General features: G+C 45.4%; 1 protein-coding gene across 1 annotated transcript; it reads right to left on the bottom strand.

Annotated features, from left to right (window-relative positions):
• Positions 1–1,161: 1,161 nt before the first annotated feature.
• On the bottom strand, positions 1,162–18,278 carry LOC114592125 (kyphoscoliosis peptidase-like). The gene is made up of 7 exons (XM_077923511.1): positions 18,203–18,278; positions 15,620–15,702; positions 13,667–13,775; positions 12,304–12,421; positions 10,048–10,209; positions 8,364–8,549; positions 1,162–1,920 (listed from the first exon to the last, which is right to left on the bottom strand). Exons 1-7 carry the CDS (start codon positions 18,276–18,278, stop codon positions 1,842–1,844), a joined length of 813 nt encoding a protein of 270 aa, XP_077779637.1. The 3' UTR covers positions 1,162–1,841.
• Between the last annotated feature and the right edge of the window lie 1,364 nt (positions 18,279–19,642).

Genomic DNA, 19,642 nt, shown 5'->3' with positions numbered 1-19,642 from the left:
AATTCTTTTCAAAGAATAACAAGGGTTGAGAGGAGGGCTGGATGTTACCTGGTTTTCAAAATCGTGATAGATCACCAGCAATATACCAATATATCACCCTGTCTGAAATCAGGATGGAGCTATCTAGAGGCACTAGCTGGCTTCACAGTTTTTCCCAAATGGTGATTTTTGCATAGAGCACACACACATACTTTAAGGCTGGGCAATGTATCAATACATTTGGGGATGGTGGAATAAGTTTGAAGTCCACATCGTGGAAACAGTGTCATGTTAATCATGGCGATACATTACAATGTGTGTGAGTGCTGTGTAAAAAAACCGTGATTTGGGAAAAACCGTGAAGCCAGTCATCGCTTCTCTCATGGTTCCTTCTGTCCCTGTTGCTCTGTGCTATAAAATAACAGTTGTAACAACGTGTTAAAGCTAAGTAAAAATGTATCGGTTTTGGACCCTGAAATATACTCGGAGTCAAGAGTTGATTTCATGCTCTTTATTCAGCTCATAGTGGTGAGGAGGAATGGAAGTTCCCCCAGAATGTCTGCTTTATATACATTATTTACACAATGGGACCCACATGATTGGCTAATTCCGGGATTCACCTGTAGGCCAATCAGGTTGTGGATTCACTTCCACCTGGAGCTGGATTGGGTGGCTCCTGTGGACCAATCAGACTGCTGCATTCTGGACCCTATTGTTCTCGGACCAATCAAACTGCTGCCTTTTGGATCCTATTCAAATCAGTACATAACAGACCCCTAAGTAGCAGCAGTTTCCAGGACATTACCCCCTTCACCTCTATATAGATAACCCCTAGATATGCCTCTGCACGTAAGATGTGATCATGCTGTAGGTACAGTCGTACCTCAGAAGTCGAACAGAATCCATTCCAGAAGTCCGTTCAACTTCCAAAACATTCAGAAATCAAGGCGTGGCTTCTGATTGGCTGCAGGAAGCTCCTGCAGCCAATCGGAAACCGCATTTGCCGCATTGGACATTTGGGTTCCAAAGAACGTTCGCAAACTGGAACACTCACTTCCAGGTTTGGAAGTCAAAACGGTCAACTTGCAAGGCGTTCGGGATCCAAGGTACAACTGTAATTTTATTAGATTGCCACATATTAAACAACTGAATCAAGCAAGAGGGGGGAAACACAAGGACACATTTGCCGGAGAACAGTGAAACTTTATTGCATTTACAAACACACTTGGAAATCAAAGGCAAGCCCCAAAAGTTTGCACCAATTTATGGATTGTACTCTTTTTATTTACTGTTTGCTATAAAAAAAATCTGCTACTACTTTAAGTGAATGGATAGGACCACATTAGGGTGTCTCAAGAATATGGTGGATAAAAAGCTAATGATTTGTGTTGCTGTGCTGTAAAGGATATAAGTTCTGAAAGTCTGGAAATTGAATGATTGGGGGGGGGGCATTTTAACACATTTTTATACGAACAAGTTTATGCCTAAACATTAATTGTGCCCTTTCATTCTCTGCTTTTCAAAATCAATCTAGGGTTTCCCACTTTACTCATTTTTTGATATGGCCTTTATAAAGAAATCCTGGAACACCTCCCCAATTTCTTTGTTATACTGTAAATTTGTAAATAGATACTGCAATCGATTTTAGCATATGCTTCAGAGCTCATTGAAACAAGTATCATGTCATATGTATTATACATATATTTTCACTTTTTAGAACTTTGTGTCAAGCTAAAAACCCTATGCACCAAAACTGTGGTCAGTTTAGCAGTGATGCCAGAGACAAGGGACTATCCTTGAACGATATCAAATAACATTCAATTTGGATTACATTCAAGCTGCTGGAGGTGCAGATGTCTGCTTCAGAAGTTGCCATTTGGGATCCTCTGGGAAGGTCTAATAATCAGAACAGGATGGTTGAGGAAGTAAACCACATAGTACCTGAAAAAGAAAGGTCAATAGTATTTAGTACAGTGGTACCTCAGGTTACAGACGCTTCAGGTTACAGACTCCGCTAACCCAGAAATAGTACCTCGGGTTAAGAACTTTGCCTCAGGATGAGAACAGAAATCATGCTCCGGCGGCACGGCAGCAGCAGGAGGCCCCATTAGCTGAAGTGGTGCTTCAGGTTAAGAACAGTTTCAGGTTAAGAATGAACCTCCAGAACGAATTAAGTACCCTACTTAACCCGAGGTACCACTGTATTTAGCAACACTATCTAAATCAGCAATAGGGGCAAACCAAGGTTTCTAAGGTTGAGCATGGAATACTTACAGACCCAGTTCAGATGTCAAGTGAAACCATGGTTTAGCATGCTGGGAATGAGCCAACACAAGCCTTGGGCTCACACATTCCCCACCTCCTCCCTCTACACAAGCGGTGAAGGGTTTGGAATCTACATCCTGGTTAGGCTTAACCACAGCTCGTTGCCTCACCCAAATCTGATGAACTATGCTTGCTGTTAACCATGGTTGCTTGGTTTGATAAGCCATCTTTAAACCATGGCTCATCCAGCTTGCTTGTTTAAACTCTTAATCTCAGGGTCGTGGGTTTGAGCCTCACATGGGGCAAAAATAATAATCCTGCATTGCTGGGGGTTAGGCAAAATGACACTTGTGGTCAGTTCCAACTCTATAATAACTCTATAACTTTATAACGTTAACCACAGCCTGGGGTGGTGTGCTAAACCAGCCTTTGCCAATCTGATTTCCTCCAGATGTTGCTGAATTCTTATGTCCCATGATAGTCAGGGATGATGGGAGAATAATAATAATAATAATAATAATAATAATAATAATAATAATAATAATTTATTACTTATACCCTGCACATCCAGCCAGCTCTCCTCAGCCACTCTGGGCGGCTTTCAACAGGAGATTAAAAATACATTAAAACATCAGTCATTAAAAAACTTCTCTAAACAGGGCTGCCTTCAGATGTCTACTAAATGTCAGATAGTTGTTTATTTCCTTGACAGGGCATTCCACAGGGCAGGCGCCACTACCAAGAAGGCCCTCTGCCTGGTTCCCTGTAACTGTTTCTCGCAGTGAGGGAACCGCCAGAAGGCCCTCAGAGCTGGACCTCAGTGTCCTGGCAGAATGATGGAGGTGGAGATGCTCCTTCAGGTATACTGGACCAAGGCCATTTAGGCGGCTTTAAAGGTCAGTATCAATGTTGAATGGTTTCTTTAAATGTAAAGGTTCATCATTGTTCCAGCCGATGTGTATGTCTTTAAGGGGCCAGAGCAAGGGCCAGAGCAAGATAACGAGACCCAGCTTTAAAGCTGTGAAACATAGCAGGTGCTGCTGAGTTGTATTTGATTAAGGTGTGTCAGCATTTGGGTTTAGTATATAAGGAGCAGCACCTAGCTCTCCCATTACCCTGGGGGATGGGTTGGTGGTTGGGTCTGGTTTGGTTTGGTTGTTGATGTATTAGTGTAAATGGAGTTTTTCTTTTTCTTATTAAAACCTTGTTTAAGTTATTTTTGAGTCCTTTTCATTTTTAATGCATGATCTCCCCAGCAAGCTATCTGCAGCGCTACCATACTGCAAATAGCCAACATCTTTGGTTATGGGCCCAGCTGCTGAGTGGATGACTGCATATTTTTGGACTCTGAGAAAGGTTTGAAAACTCCTTCTCCTGTTAGTGTAATTTTTTGTGGGTCTGGAAGAGTTCCAGAATGGTTGACCGGGTTCCTGAAGCTGAGAAGGCTCTGGTCTTCCCACAGCTAACAGATGAGAACTATAGTTTATGGTCTTTTCGGGTGGAGGCGCTTTTGACCTCTAGAGAAGTATGGACCTATGTAACTGATGACCCTCCTGACCCTGTAACTAATGCTTGGTCGAAAGGAGATGCAAAAGCCAGGGCGATAATTAATTTGGCAGTCAGCGACCAGCAAGTAGTCTATATAAGAAATAAGAAAACTGCCAAAGAAATGTGGGACAGTCTTGCAGCAGTGCATGTTAGAAAAGAGTCAGCATCTGCATTGACGTTTTTCAAGCAGTTGTACCAGATGAAGTTGCAGCCTGGTGGTGATTTGGCAGCACACTTGAGACATCTGGAGGCAATACGTGGCGAATTAATTCGAAGGGACATGGTGATACCTGATATTCAGTATGTTTTTATCATCCTTTGTTCCCTTAATGAGGACTTTGATGGTATAGCTAGCCAGATATCTGCTGTTCCACCAGCACAATTAACTGTGGAAGGGGTAACGGCAAGATTAATGGGCGAGTTGGATAGAAGGGAGGCTTGTGCCATAAGCACTCCTATTTCCAGAAAGAATGAGGAACGCCATATGCAAACCTGTGGTGATACAACTGCATTTAAAGCTGCAAAGCGTTGTTGGTTCTGCAATAAGCAAGGACATTTTGCAAAGGACTGCAGAGCCAAAAGAAAGCAAAGTACTCCCAAGTCTGTTTCTGTTCGTCAGTCACGGTTGTCAGCCCAGCAGCAGACATCGTATAGTAAAGACAGAAACGAGCCGCGAGCTTTTCATGCTTGGACTACAAATCGTAAAAGAATTAAAGATGCCAAGTGGAAGTCTTTTATTATAGACTCTGGAGCATCTCAGCACATCTGCAATGATCGAAGCTTGTTTATTTCTTTCGAAGAGGAAATTGGTAATGTACATTTAGCCAATTCACAAGTCTTGCAGTCGCTTGGCAGAGGTACTGTTAAACTTGACTCTTTAAACATTACAATAGCAAACTGCATTTACTGCCCGTCAGTGGACAATTTATTGTCAGTAAGGTGCTTTGCTCGTCAAGGCATAACTGTGCGTTTCTTAAAATCAATGTGCGAGTTTTTTGATGGGAACAAACGTTTATTGTATGCCCGGGACTCTGATGGTTTATATAGACTCTATTTTCGCACCTACTCCCAATCGCCTATAAATTGCAGAGAAGCACGGTCAAGCCAGGGGTTGAGGAATGTAAGGCCTCATTCCGGGTGTGTCCATGAGGCGCACAGAATTCTGGGACACCTGAATTTTGCTGATGTAATTAAGACAAAGAATATCGTTAATGGCCTCAACTTAAAACCATGTAAATTCTTTATGCAATGTCTATCCTGTTGCAAGAATAAGATTAAGGTTGCACGCAAGGGTAGGTGCTCAGATAGGAAAGTAACTGAACCATTTGAGCGTGTACATTGTGATTTAGTTGGGCCACTCCCACCATCATTAGGAGGTTCTAAGTACTGGCTTACTCTGATAGACCAGTATAGTAGATACTGTTGGACTTATGCAATAGCTGAGAAGTCCCAAGCATTTGAAAAGTATAAAGTTTTTTGCAACTGGGTAAAAACGCACTTTAACAAACCAATTAAGAACCTGTTTTCTGACCGGGGCGGGGAATTTGTTTCTGAGGATTTTGAGAAATTCCTGGAAGCGCAGGGGACTACTCATGAGTTATCTTGCCCCCGAAGTCCCTGGCAAAATGGGCTTGTTGAAGTTGTGCAGCGTGACCTACAGGCAGGGGTTAAAACGTATCTGCATGATGCTAATCTGCCCAAAGACTTTTGGGCTGAAGCACTTAATGCATTTTGTTACGTTAGAAATCGCAGTTATCATACTGGTTTAGATGTCACCCCCTATGAGAAACTGTTTAAAAAACGCCCTAATCTGAAATACCTCCGCATTTGGGGTTCAGATGTAATTATGCATTATCCTGCTAAGCAAAAATTGGGTGAACGTAGTGTCCAGGGAAAATTAATGGGCTACCAGCAGGGGGCGTACAGAATTTACATACCAGCAACTGGCAAATTTCATATTACCAGAAGCATGATACAAACTGTAAATTGGAATGGAGTTGCTGTCTTCCAAGATACTGATGGTATAGATAATACTGAGGAAGAAGAGGAAGAAACAGCAGAAGAAGCAGCAGGAAATAGTGCTTCTGAATTAATGGGAAAAGACAAAAAGCCTGTTGAGTCTGATAATTTGTTTGATGATTTAAAGTCACAGGCACCCGAGGGGAGGTCAGATTCTCTTGAGTTTTCTGACCGTGAGCTTAGCCTACAGGCACCTCTTCAATCTGACAATGATTTACAACCTGAAACTAGTGGTTTACTTAGTCCCATTAAGTCTGAGAAGTCTGACTCTCCTTCTGGACTGAGACGTTCAGATAGAAAGAGACAGAAGCCACAACGATTTGCAGATGAACATTTTAATACTGTGTATGCCAATAAGGTAGTTTTTGAGCCAAAAAGCTACAGTGATGTTCAGAAATTACCTAAGCAACAAGCTGCAAATTGGTATAAAGCTATGAACTCCGAGATAGCTTCTTTAAAAGAGCATAACACTTGGTCTCTTGTACCACAAACCCCAGATATGAGACTTATTGATTCGAAATGGGTTTATAGAGTTAAAACGAATGACAAAAATGAAGTTGTAAGGTACAAAGCAAGATTAGTTGCTAGGGGTTTTCAACAAATTCCAGGCGAAGATTATGATTTGTGTTATTCACCAAGCGTAAAATATGAAACAGTTAAGCTTTTGTTAAAAGATGCATCACAGCGTGGACATTCCGTTTATCACCTAGATATAAAAACTGCATATTTGTTTGCAGATTTAAAAGAACAAATTTTTATGCGTGTTCCTGAAGGCATAGACGCCGCTGAAGGTTTGGTATGCAAATTAAACAAATCCCTTTATGGTCTGCACCAAAGTGGAAGGAATTGGCACCAAACTTTAGCAAAAGAATTGCTGGATATTGGTTTTTCACAAGGAAAGGCAGACAATTGTGTGTTCATAAAGGAAAGGGCAAACTCTGTAACAAAAATATGTGTGTATGTAGATGACGTGTTAATTTCTACAAAAACTAAACAGGAATATGAACAGGTGGTATCACAGTTACAGAAGAAATTTGATGTAGTGGAATTAGGCATAGCTAAAAATTACTTATCCATGCAAATTGAGAAAGGCAAAAATGGATCTTTTCTGGTTCATCAAACTGCAAAAATTGATGATCTTGTTGAAATGCTATGTTTAGAAAATGCAAATGGGAAGGAAACACCTATGGTGTGTGGTTTCACCTTTACAGGTGAAGACAAGCCATTTCCTAACAAAACTTTGTATCGTTCTGCTATAGGCAAGCTAAATTTCATTCAAAGAATCTCAAGACCAGATATAACTTATGCTTTTCACTTTCTGGCAAAATTTGTGGAAAAGCCTACTACACAATGTTTCTCTGCTCTTAAGAGAGTGGTAATGTACCTTAAACATACCAAACATTATAGGTTGCAGTTTACAACATGTATTGACAAAGGTTTTGAAATTTTCTGCGATGCATCTCATGCAATGGAACAAAATAATTGCAGGGGTGTGTCTGGTATGGTGTTTTGTTATAACGGTTGTCCATTTGAATGGAAGTCCCAAACACAAACCATTATTTGTCTCTCCACAACAGAAAGTGAATTGTGTGCATGCGTTCAGGCCACTCGTGATGTAGAATGGTATCTGCAAGTGTTTGCAGACCTACAGATGCAAGTAACACTACCAGTAAAAGTTTACCTTGATTCCCAGAGTGGACTTGCTATCCTGTGCTCAGAGACCAATACGCAGCGCACTAGAGTCTTAAGGTTACGTTTAGAATTTGTAAAGCAACTAATTGCTGATGAAATGGTTGTATTTGAATATGTTCCTGGTGACAGTCAAATTGCGGACATTTTTACAAAAGCACTTCCAAAGGTTACACATGAAAAACATGTACAAAGTATGCTTTATGTTTTTGTTCCACAATGATGAACCGCAGGGGAAATGTTGAATGGTTTCTTTAAATGTAAAGGTTCATCATTGTTCCAGCCGATGTGTATGTCTTTAAGGGGCCAGAGCAAGGGCCAGAGCAAGATAACGAGACCCAGCTTTAAAGCTGTGAAACATAGCAGGTGCTGCTGAGTTGTATTTGATTAAGGTGTGTCAGCATTTGGGTTTAGTATATAAGGAGCAGCACCTAGCTCTCCCATTACCCTGGGGGATGGGTTGGTGGTTGGGTCTGGTTTGGTTTGGTTGTTGATGTATTAGTGTAAATGGAGTTTTTCTTTTTCTTATTAAAACCTTGTTTAAGTTATTTTTGAGTCCTTTTCATTTTTAATGCATGATCTCCCCAGCAAGCTATCTGCAGCGCTACCATACTGCAAATAGCCAACACTTTGAATTGTGCTTGGAAATATACTGGGAGCCAACGTAGGTCTTTCAAGACCAGAGTTATGTGGTCTTGGCAGCCGCTCCCAGTCACCAGTCTAGTTGCCGCATTCTGGATAAGTTGTAGTTGTAGTAACAGCTTGTGCTCTGTGTCATTTCCCCTTTGAAATACATGAGGCTGATTGTGAATGTAACTGTGATAATCAAAGGGAACAAGACAGATGCTTCTAATTGACTTTACCCATTTTCAGTGGCTGGTAGTCTTATGACAGCAACGGTCAGTCCTTCTGCATTTAAGTCAGGATCCTGCTGGTCTTCAAATTCCTCCAGTGTCACCGTCGGTTTCAGAAGCTGCCACTTGGGGTCTTCAGGGAAGTGCTTCTCAATAAACAGAGCGGGGTGGGTGAGGAAATAAAACTCATCGTAACTGCAAAAGGAGAAGGTGCAATAGTGCAGTATTTCAGAATAATCCCTAAATCAGCACCAGGGCCAGACTGGCAAACAGAGTGGTTGTCCAGAACAGCTGGTGGGCACCTGGTTGAGGAAGCTGCTAACACTCCAGAACTGTTCAAAGAGGATAGATAGATGGTATCTATCCCTGCCATCAGAACACTCTATGCTCATGGCATAATAATAATAATAATAATAATAATAATAATAATAATAATAATAATTTACTTATACCCCACTGGCCCGGCCTCCACAGTCACTCTGGGCAGCTTCCAACAGAACATTAAAAACAGAATAAAACTTCAAACATTAAAAACTTCCCTAAACAGGGCTGCCTTCAGAGGTCTTCTAAAAGTCAAATAGTTGTTGTATTTCCTTGACATCTGATGGGAGGGTGTTCCACAGGGCGGGCGCCACTACTGAGAAGGCCCTCTGCGTGGTTCCCTGTAACCTTACTTCTCACAGTGAGGGAACTGCCAGAAGGCCCTCGGAGCTGGACTTCAGGCTGAAGGATGGGGGTGGAGACACTCCTTCAGGTATACTGGACCAAGGCCATTTAGGGCTTTACAGGTCAGCACCAACACTTTGAGTTGTGCTTGGAAATGTACTGGGAGCCAGTGTCAGTCTTTCATGACCGGTGTTATATGGTCTAGGTGGCCACTCCCAGTCACCAGTCTAGCTGCCTCATTCTTAATGCACTTGCTTACATTAATCAGCCCTATGGCCATCAAATCGCAAATTCTGACAAGTGGTCGAAGCAAAACAAAACCACCTGAAAGCAAATGAAGTTAACTGTGAGAGCCAGTGTGGTGTAGTGGTTAAGAGCGGTGGACTTGTAATCTGGTGAACTGGGTTCAATTCCCCACTCCTCCACATGCAGCTGCTGGGTGAGCTTGGGCCAGTCACACTTCTTTGAAGTCTCTCAGCCCCACTCACCTCACAGAGTGTTTGTTGTGGGGGAGGAAGGGAAAGGAGAATGTTAGCTGCTTTGAGACTCCTTAAAGTAAGGGTAAAGGGACCCCTGACCATTAGGTCCAGTCGTGACCGACTCTGGGGTTGCGGCGCTCATCTCACTTTATTGGCCGAGGGAGCCGGTGTACAGCTTCCGGGTCATGTCGCCAGCATGACTAAGCCACTTCTGGTGAACCAGAGCAGCGCACGGAAACGCTGTTTACCTTCCCGTCGGAGCGGTACCTATTTATCTACTTGCACTTTGACGTGCTTTCGAACTGCTAGGTTGGCAGGAGCTGGGACCGAACAACAGGAGCTCACCCCGTCGCAGGGATTCGAACCGCCGACCTTCTGATCGGCAAGTCCTAGACTCTGTGGTTTAACCCACAGCGCCACCCGTGTCCCTCCAAGGAGAGACTCCTTAGGGTAGTGATAAAGCAGGATATAAAATCCAAACTCCTCTTCTGCTATACCCTCAGTGTGTCCCACGCTCTGCCTGGTCTTTCTACTGCCTAACAACGTACCTGAAAGTGAACTCGCTAAAAGCAGCATCCACAGTGCCACTTCCCCAGGTGCAGTCTAAGAGATGCCACCTTCCATCAATGCGGACAGCATTCCAGGCGTGGTTGCTCTTCCCCGTTACGCTGGAGCTGCCTCTCACATACTCGCACTGTATCCCTGCAATACTGAGAGGGGAAGGAAGGCATTCAGGAACACCGTTCGTATCAAGAGGACAAGCGGTTGCTTTCACTGCCTTGATAGGCTGGAGCGGCCGTCCTTCATTTTGCTGGGTCAGAGATAACAGCAATCAGGTTCTCCACAGATTTGCTCCAATTTGGCAGGAAAACACAAGTTTTCCTGGGATGAAACAACAACAACAACATTTGGACACGGACCTGGAAAGCCAGGACCTGTACCTATAAAGCACAGAGCAAAGGTAAGTGTGGATGAGGAACTAAGTCACACAGGGAAGAGACCCATTAAATTCAAGTATCGTATTTTTTGCTCTATAAGACTCACTTTTTCACTCCTAAAAAGTAAGGGGAAATGTGTGTGCGTCTTATGGAGTGAATGCAGGTAGCACAGCTATCCCAGAAACCAGAACAGCAAGAGGGATTGCTGCTTTCACTGCGCAGCGATCCCTCTTGCTGTTCTGGCTTCTGAGATTCAGAATATTTTTTTTTCTTGTTTTCCTCATCCAAATACTAGGTGCGTCTTATGGTCTGGTGCGTCTTATAGAGCGAAAAATACGGTAATTTTTAAGTCTACTGATTCCAATGGATCTACTCAGTTCAATGCAACCCTATATATGCAAGTTTGCTTCAGGATCATTCACAGGGCGGGCATTCCTCCACTTACGTGGTGGGTCATGTTCCAGAACCCCATGCGCATAAGCAAAAATTGTGTAAGTAGGGTAAAAGTAAAGGTAAAGGTCCCCTGAAAGTTAAGTCCAGTCGCGGACAACTCTTGGGTTGCAGCGCTCATCTCACTTTACAGGCCAAGGGAGCCGGCATTTGTCCACAGACAGTTTTTCCGGGTCATGTGGCCAGCATGACTAAGCCGCTTCTGGCACAACGGAACACCAAAACCAGAGCAGCGCATGGAAACGCCGTTTACCTTCCCACTGCAGCTGTACCTATTTATCTACTTGCACTTTTTGGCATGCTTTTGAACTGCTAGGTTGGCAGGAGCTGGGGCAGATCAACGGGAGTTCACCCCATCGCGGGGATTTGAACCGCCGACCTTCTGATCGGCAAGCCCAAGAGGCTCAGTGGTTTAGACCACAGCGCCACCCGCGTCCCTGTGTAAGTAGGGAGCACACAGTAAAAAACACTCATTTTTTCCTGCTCTCCAGCTCTCTCTCCACACAACACTCTTTTCAACTAGAGTTGAAGGACTGGAGGACCTGTGGAAAAGCAGCTGCCACACTGTGACGTGTATCAGCTACTAGGCGGGGAGGCTGAGCAGCCTAAACAAAGCCCCACTGTGCCTCCATTCTCTTTGGGGCTTCCTCTGCTCCCACTGAAGTCCTCTTTGGGTTCTGGGGAGGGTCTCCTCGTGAGCCATGAGGACTCTGCAGCTCTCTCCCGCCATTTCTTGCTTAGAATCTATTGATTTACCGTATTTTTTGCTCTATAAGACTCACTTTTTCCCTCCTAAAAAGTAAGGGGAAATGTTTGTGCGTCTTATGGAGCGAATGCAAGCTGCGCAGCTATCCCAGAAGCCAGAACAGCAAGAGGGATCCCTGCTTTCGCTGCGCAGCAATCCCTCTTGTTGTTCTGGCTTCTGAGATTCAGAATGTTTTTTTCCTGTTTTCCTCCTCCAAAAACTAGGTGCGTCTTGTTGTCTGGTGCGTCTTATAGAGCGAAAAATACGGTACTTATTTCCGGGGGCTGTCACGTGCGAGTTGATCACGCCTAAGTGTGGAGATAGCTGCCTAGGGCAAGGGGTGGAGAACCTGTGGCTCTCTAGATCTCCTATCACTACAGCCAAGTAACAACCACTTGCCATGATGGCTGGAGCCAATACAGTGGTACCTCGGGTTAAGTACTTAATTCGTTCCGGAGGTCCGTTCTTAACCTGAAACTATTCTTAACCTGAAGCACCACTTTAGCTAATGGAGCCTCCTGCTGCCGCCGTGCTGCCAGAGCCCAATTTCTGTTCTTATCCTGAAGCTAAGTTCTTAACCTGAAGCACTATTTATGGGCTGGCAGAGTGTGTAACCTGAAGCATATGTAACCTGAAGCGTATGTAACCCGAGGTACCACTGTAGATGTTACCTGCACATTGCTTGAAAGAGTCGAGCATATCCACCGCAAATAGCCTTTCCTGAGAGAAGGATATCAGCTGGCTTAAAACACAGCTTGTCCAGGTTATAGCAGCCTTCCACATCATATTCTGTAGAAATAAAGACAATGAGCACCCATTCCGATTTGCTTGTGGGGTGGCAACACTTTCTAGCATGTTTCTCAATCTCTTTCCTTGTTGACAAAATCTGATGGGGGGGGTGGCTTGTCTTGCAAGAGCTCCAAATGAACTTTTAATTGCACAACATGAATTTGCCCGTATGTGATTGAATCGCACCTCAAAAGAGAAAGTCTGGAAGCACTCGTAAATCTGCCAGAGTGGTGCTTTGTGTAGATTCAGGGTCTTGTTGCCAAATTAAAATGCACACGGGTGCAAGGGTTAGGAGTCTGGAGACAGGGGCCTGAACAAGCACCTTCTCTCCCCCATGCTGTGACCTTTATTTTATTTTGACAAAGTAATAAGAATAAATAAATAAGAATAAAAATGTGCACCCCACCCCCAAGACCATTCCATTGTAACTATCCAACCTCCCAAAATTTCAACACCTCTTGCGATGGTTTGACCCCTTTCCGTTTTAACAGTACAAATTCTACAAACACTTTCCATAGCTCCTCAAAATCATTTCTCCTGCATATTCCCCGTCTTACCTTAATGGCACATGTTAATTTATCATTAACAGCTGTACCCCACACCTCTTCATACCATTTTTCCATTTTATATTCTGCTTGCCCCTTCCACTTCCTAGCTAACAATTCGTGCAGCTTTCAAATAAATTTGTGAGCGAGTCCTTCATAGCCAGCGAACCTTCCACCCCATCGTAAATTGATAATAATGCTACCTCCGGACTTTCAGTGAGCTTTAACCTGGTGATTTCTGTTAACAGTGAGCACCTCCTGATCCCTTCTGAGTTTCGTGGCTGAACAGAGATCCCAAACAAGCTCTGCGAGAGCCAAACACCAAATCACTGATCCACACAGGTTACAATCCAGAATCCTTTGTGCAAATGGAGCTGACATGACTGGCTATGAAATGGTGAAAATGCCCGAGTCATCTGCAAACAAGCCATGCTCAGAGTAGACCCACTGAATTTAATGTTCATGAGTTACTTACATCTATTGATTTCAGCCGGTTTACTCTGAATATAACTTGGTTTGATATGACCTTATGTCTCCATCTTCCTTGGCTGGCAATCACTGGACTGGGTGTCTGCTAAAGAACTCTGCTACAGAGCTGGATTCATGGGCGCAGGGCAGTGACAAAGGCTGGTCTTTTAATACCGGAAGTTGTCAGAGGCAAGGGGACTCAAGTATGCAGGAAGTTGGCAGTCCCACCTACCTATATGATAGCAGATCCAAATCCAAATGGCTCGCACTTTCTCCAGGTCACTGTGGGCTTTTTTGAGCAAGACTCTCACCTGGCTTTTCACGCTATTCCTGAAATCCACCTGTTTCACAGAAGGTAAATGGAAGCAGTTAATATGGAGGAGGGGGTACCACTTCCTTTCTTCTACCTAAGTCTACTTGTTTAAAGGGACGTGGGTAGCACTGTGGATTAAACCACAGAGCCTAGGACTTGCCGATCAGAAGGTCAGTGGTTCGAATCCCCACGACGGGGTGAGCTCCCGTTGCTTGGTCCCTGCTCCTGCCCACCTAGCAGTTCGAAAGCACATCAAAGTGCAAGTAGATAAATAGGTACCGCTCTGGCGGGAAGGTAAACGACGTTACCGTGTGCTGCTCTAGTTCGCCAGAAGCAGTTTAGTCATGTTGGCCACATGACCCGGAAGCTGTATGGTGGCTCCCTCGGCCAATAAAGCGAGATGAGCGCCACAACCCCAGAGTCGGTCACGACTGGTCACGGGTCCTTTACCCTTTACTTGTTTAAAGAAATTTTAGGGTGCAACCCTGCGTGCACTTACAAGAGTGTCTCTTGCTGAATTCACTGGGGTTGTGTAAAACCACTCAGGGTTGCACAGTTAGTCGATTAAGTGTATGTGTTTTACTTGATTGATCAATCAAAGAATTTATTATACTTGGCAAAAATGTACCCGGGGGGGGGGGGGGGGGAGTTGTTCTGAAGGGAGAAGCATGATTAACCTTTGCTTTTTCCGGGGTTCACAGGTATGTTATTTCTACAATCTTCAGCTAAAACCCAAATACTCTTTGCCACTGTCTCCCCACAAGTGCAGAGTTTCCCCATTGCCACTGGCAGAGGAATGGGGGGGGGCGCACTGCCCCTAGCACCATCGGGGACGGGGTTACCATTGCGGCTGTCCCCGACATACGCCACGCACCCCCCCCCCACCGTGCCAGGCACCATGCCCCCAGAGCATGCAGCTTCGCCACTGTCCATTGCACCTTTGGGTAGGTGGAAGTACAACCGGCGGGGGGGGGGCATAGCTGTCAACGGTTCCCTTTTTTTAAGGGAAATCCCCTTATTCCGAATAGGATTCCTTGCAAGAAAAGGGAAAAGTTGACAGCTATGGGGGGGGCATTCTGGGGGCAGGGAGGGACCAAGGCAAACCTGGATCCTGAGCCGGCCCTATTGTTGTCCCTTGACAGCACTGGGGGAAATCCAGGGTTGATTACTGCACCAGTATATTAATTTTATGCCAGTTTAATTCTTGCGAGGCCCCCCAGAGATTCCTGGGAGTTGTGGTTTGGCAAGGGCACTGAAAATTTTCTGTTAATGACTGTTCACAGAAATATAGTACTCGGAATTCCCCGAGGAGAGGAAATAGCTACCAAATCAATTTCAGTCGGTAGTATAAATACGATCGAAAGTGATTTGTGAGAGAGGAGTTGTTCAAACCCTTTCATATTGCCTATGATTACTAGCTCTCTTCCGAATTTACTTTGGAGCTATCTCCTGAATTTTTAAATCAAAGCAGTAAGCAAAGCAATGTTGCAAAATAACTAAATATGGATGTATATACATGCATTTAATTCACACACAGAGAGAGAGAAAGAGAATCCTGTAGGTTGTTAAGGGTTCTGGGATTTGTAGCTCTGTGAGCGGAAAACTACAGCTCCCATAGTTCTTTGGGGGAGTTGGTGTTCTTTAAATGCATGGTGTGTGCAGCCCATGTGAATAGGTGCTCCCCTGTGTAAGTTTTCTGAAAAACAGGCGCAGGGTCTTGCGACTCATGATGTTCCCAGTTCGGACCTTCCATCTGAACAGAAGTAACTGCCTCCTATCAGGAGAGGACACTCTCAAATTCCAAATGCACATAAAAACCTCAGCACCCTAGCAAATTCCTCGCTGCCTATATCACAATAAGAGACAGCATACCTTCTGTGCATAGGCATCCAGTTCCTTAAACTTTGCCAAGTCTATTTGTATTGATTTCTCATTGGATTTATCCCATGGATAATCTAGGAACAAAAATGGAAAAGTCATTCTAGAAACAGTGGGGAAAGGGAGGGGGAGCAAAGGATGCGATTTAAAGGGTTGGAATACAGGGAACCAACAGGGAATAGAGATAGGGAGGCTTTTCTGCTTCTCCCCAAGTGAAATACAGCAGCAGGAAGTAGAGGCACTTCAGCTGTGACCAACGTTGCTCTGCTTAAAAGGACACAGACAGAAGGAAGGAGAGAGAGAATGCTGAACCAGGTATGATTTTGATCTGATCTTGCAAGACCATTTTGAGTAGAGTACACAAGGCGTATGGCATGGTTTGCACTTCCCACTGGAACAGCTGGAACCTCCTTAGAGAAGCCCTCTTCGCACCAAACATCTGGCTTTGGTCGGAATGCCTGGCATCCCTTAACCCCGGCTGCAAATTTCACTGCATCCATCTGCAATATGCATGCAACAGAACGTCAACTGCAAGCTCATTTCAGGAACTATAATAGTAGCAAAACAATAACACAAACAGGGCTGCTTGAGGTGAGGGAGAAAATGTACCCAGCCACCCACATGCCACATACTGAAGCCACGATCCACTTACAGAAACCCGAACACAGGTGATGGGACAGATTTTCTCCAGCACACCTGAGTAGAACAGGCTTACATTGAGGGTGAAGGGCAGACTGCATAGCATGCAATGGTCTGTTCCCTGACACCTCACTGCTGCCTGCCCCCCTGGAGCATGTGAGCCACCTCACTTGGCCTAACGGTAGCTCCAGCCTTAGGGGGGGGGGAAATATAGTGCAGCTATTTCCCCAGCCAGAACTCACTGGAACTGAGTTCCGCCACCTCTCAGGGTAGGTGCCGTTGTAAAGGAACAAGGGAAGCGTTCGTGGTGAGTTCTGGCACCTCTTTGTCTAGAAAAAGAACACTGAGCGCAGTTATTTTTTACCATTCAAGCCTTGTTCCCAGGATATCTCAAGAGGTGGGTGCAGAGGTGTAGCTGGGGGGGGGGCACTGGGCGCCACACCACAGGGGGCAGCACTTCCTGTGGGGCCTGCAGTGCACCCGAGCCACCAGTGGCATAGCGTGGGTTGTCAGCACCCGGGGCAAGGCAAGTAATTTGCGCCCCCTAACCTGTGGATTTGCACCCCCTAACCCGTGGATTTGCCCTAACCCCAGATGTTGCGCCCGGTGCGGCTGGCCCCCGCTGCACCCCCCACGCTATGCCACTGCGAGCCACGCATCTCTCCTGGGAGTGACGTGGTGGCTTGGGCCCCCAAACGGCTAGCTACGCCACTGGGTGGTTGAGTGACGGGCTCATAAAATGATTTCCTAAGATACGCAGCCCAGTAGTGATGTATGGAAGTGAGAGCTGGACCATAAAGAAGGCTGATCGCCGAAGAATTGAGGCTTTTGAATTATGGTGCTGGAGAAGACTCTTGAGAAGATCAAACCTCTCCATTCTGAAGGAAATCAGCCCTGAGTGCTCACTGGAAGGACAGATCCTGAAGCTGAGGCTCCAATATTGGCCACCTCATGAGAAGAGAAGACTCCCTGGAAAAGACCCTGATGTTGGGAAAGATGGAGGGCACAAGGAGAAGGGGACGACAGAGGACCAGATGGTTGGACAGTGTTCTTGAAGCTACCAGCATGAGTTTGACCAAACTGCAGGAGGCAGTGGAAGACAGGAGTGCCTGGCGTGCTCTGGTCCAGGGGGTCACAAAGAGTCGGATACGACTAAACTACTAAACAACAACAAGAAGAAGATACGCAGCACTGCTAAGTACTAAGAGAAGTACTATTAATATATACAGCAGGTGTAGGGGACCTTTGGCCCGCCAGATGCTGGGGAACTACAACTCCCATAATCCCTAGCCACAATTGCTGGGACTAACAGGTTCTGTCATCCAACAAGATCTGGAGGGCCAAAGATTCCCTGCAGCTGACACAGAGGATCCAGATCAATAGCCGTACATAAGCATAAGAAAGAACTTCTCTTTACCATACAGATCTTCTTCCCGAGGCAGCATTGATGCTTGTGCTCCTCCCATCTTGAAAGCCTACAAAATGTTTGTGTTGGGATGAGACGAGATGTGCATTAACGCATATATTGCAACTCCCATCGTCCCTGATCATCTTCCATGCTGGCTGGGACTGGTGGGAAACAGTTCTGCAGAGCCCCAGAGAACCCATCCCCAATCTGTTGCATATGAGGTATGCAGGTGACGCTGTGGGTTAAACCACAGAGCCTAGGATTTGCCGATCAGAAGGTCGGCGGTTCGAATCCCTGTGACAGGGTGAGCTCCCGTTGCTCGGTCCCTGCTCCTGCCAACAAGTAGATACCTTCCGGCGCGAAAGTAGACGGCGTTTCCGTGCGCTGCTCTGGTTCGCCAGAAGCGGCTTAGTCATGCTGGCCACATGACCCGGAAGCTGTACACTGGCTCCCTCGGCCAATAAAGTGAGATGAGCACCGCAACCCCAGAGTCGGTCACGACTGGACCTAATGGTCAGGGGTCCCTTTACCTTTTAACAGAGCCAATGGTTTCGGATGATGGGAGATGCAGGCCAGCAACTCCTGGGGGGGCCTCAAGTTCCCCATCCTTTCTTGGTGAATCATGGAAATTGTGGTTTGGCATCTCCTTCAAAGAATTACTAAGTGATTCAATGACTAAACCATCAGCAACCAACTTATATATACAGTGGTACCTCAGGTTAAGTACTTAATTTGTTCTGGAGGTCCGTTCTTAACCTGAAACTCTTCTTAACCTAAAGAACCACTTTAGCTAATGGGGCCTCCAATTGCTGCCACACCGCCGGAGCACAATTTCTGTTCTCATCCTGAAGCAAAGTTCTTAACCCAAGGTACTATTTCTGGGTTAGCGGAGTCTGTAACCTGAAGCGTCTGTAACCTGAAGCGTATGTAACCCAAGGTACCACTGTACAGTTAAAGGTAAAGGGCCCCTGGACGGTTAAGTCCAGTCAAAGGCGACTCTGGGGTTGCGGTGCTCATCTCAATTTCAGGCCGAGGGAGCTGGCGTTTGTCCGAAGACAGCTTTCCGGGTCATGTGGCCAGCATGGCTAAACCGCTTCTGGCGCAATGGAACACTGTGATGGAAGCCAGAGCGCACGGAAACACCATTTACCTCCCCACCGCCGCGGTACCTGTTTATCTACTTGCACTAGTGTGGTTTTGAACTGCTAGGCTGGCAGGAGCTGGGACAGAGCAATGGGAGCTCACTCTGTCGCAGGGATTCGAACTGCCAACCTTCCAATCGGCAAGCCCAAGAGGCTCAGTGGTTTAGACCACAGCACCACCTGCGTCCATATATATACATATGCAGGGGAACTACTGGCACCGCTCTAAATCCAGCTCCACTAAATGGAATCACAACAGTTTTACTATGGAGAACAGCCCCCCACTATGTAGGTTGAGACTGCCTTCTAATGGTGCAATCCTAACCATGTCTATTTAGAAATAAGTCCCACTGAATTCGGTTTGGCTTACTCCCAGGCAAGTGGGGTTAGGGTTGCAGCCTAAAATAGCTTTCTCTGCTTTCCCTGATGGCAGCCTAAAGTAGCATCCACACGAAATCCTCCCCATCCCAGTGTTGTCCTGGACCTCCGCCCTTTAAATATTGGGTTTTTCAATCCGTGGGAAGTCCAAAATGGACATAATGGAAAAGCTTCTTTGTGCTTGGCACAGGGCTGAGTTCCAGTGCAAGGAGGGCACAAAAACAAAATTCCCACATCATACTTGGGACAATAATCAACAAAATATTCTTTCTTTTCTTTTCTTTTAATTTTTTTTGTTTCTTTTTCTTATAAAAGAGCAACACAACCACACATGTCTTTTCTTTTGGAGAGACCTCGGGGGGTACAAAAGCACCTCACAGCTCAGTTGAGCAACCGAGAGAATTCTTGCATATTGTGTTTAAAGCCAATGTAACTTAGCAAACTTAGCAA

The sequence above is a fragment of the Podarcis muralis genome, chromosome 2 (assembly GCF_964188315.1).
Source record: "Podarcis muralis chromosome 2, rPodMur119.hap1.1, whole genome shotgun sequence".
Taxonomy (NCBI): Eukaryota; Metazoa; Chordata; class Lepidosauria; order Squamata; family Lacertidae; genus Podarcis; species Podarcis muralis.
This window is presented reverse-complemented; position numbering and strand designations above follow the sequence as displayed.

Bases quoted from the DNA above. Each gene is read 5' to 3' on its own strand.
- LOC114592125 (XM_077923511.1), bottom strand. From the start codon at position 18,278: ATGGGGAACTTGAGGCCCCCCCAGGAGTTGCTGGCCTGCATCTCCCAT. The intron at 12,422-13,666 runs GTAGGTGGGACT...TTATTTCTACAG, and splicing joins TTGGATCTGCTATCATATAG to AATATGATGTGGAAGGCTGC. The intron at 1,921-8,363 runs GTAAAGTCAATT...TTTCTTTTTCAG, and splicing joins CTACCAGCCACTGAAAATGG to GTACTATGTGGTTTACTTCC.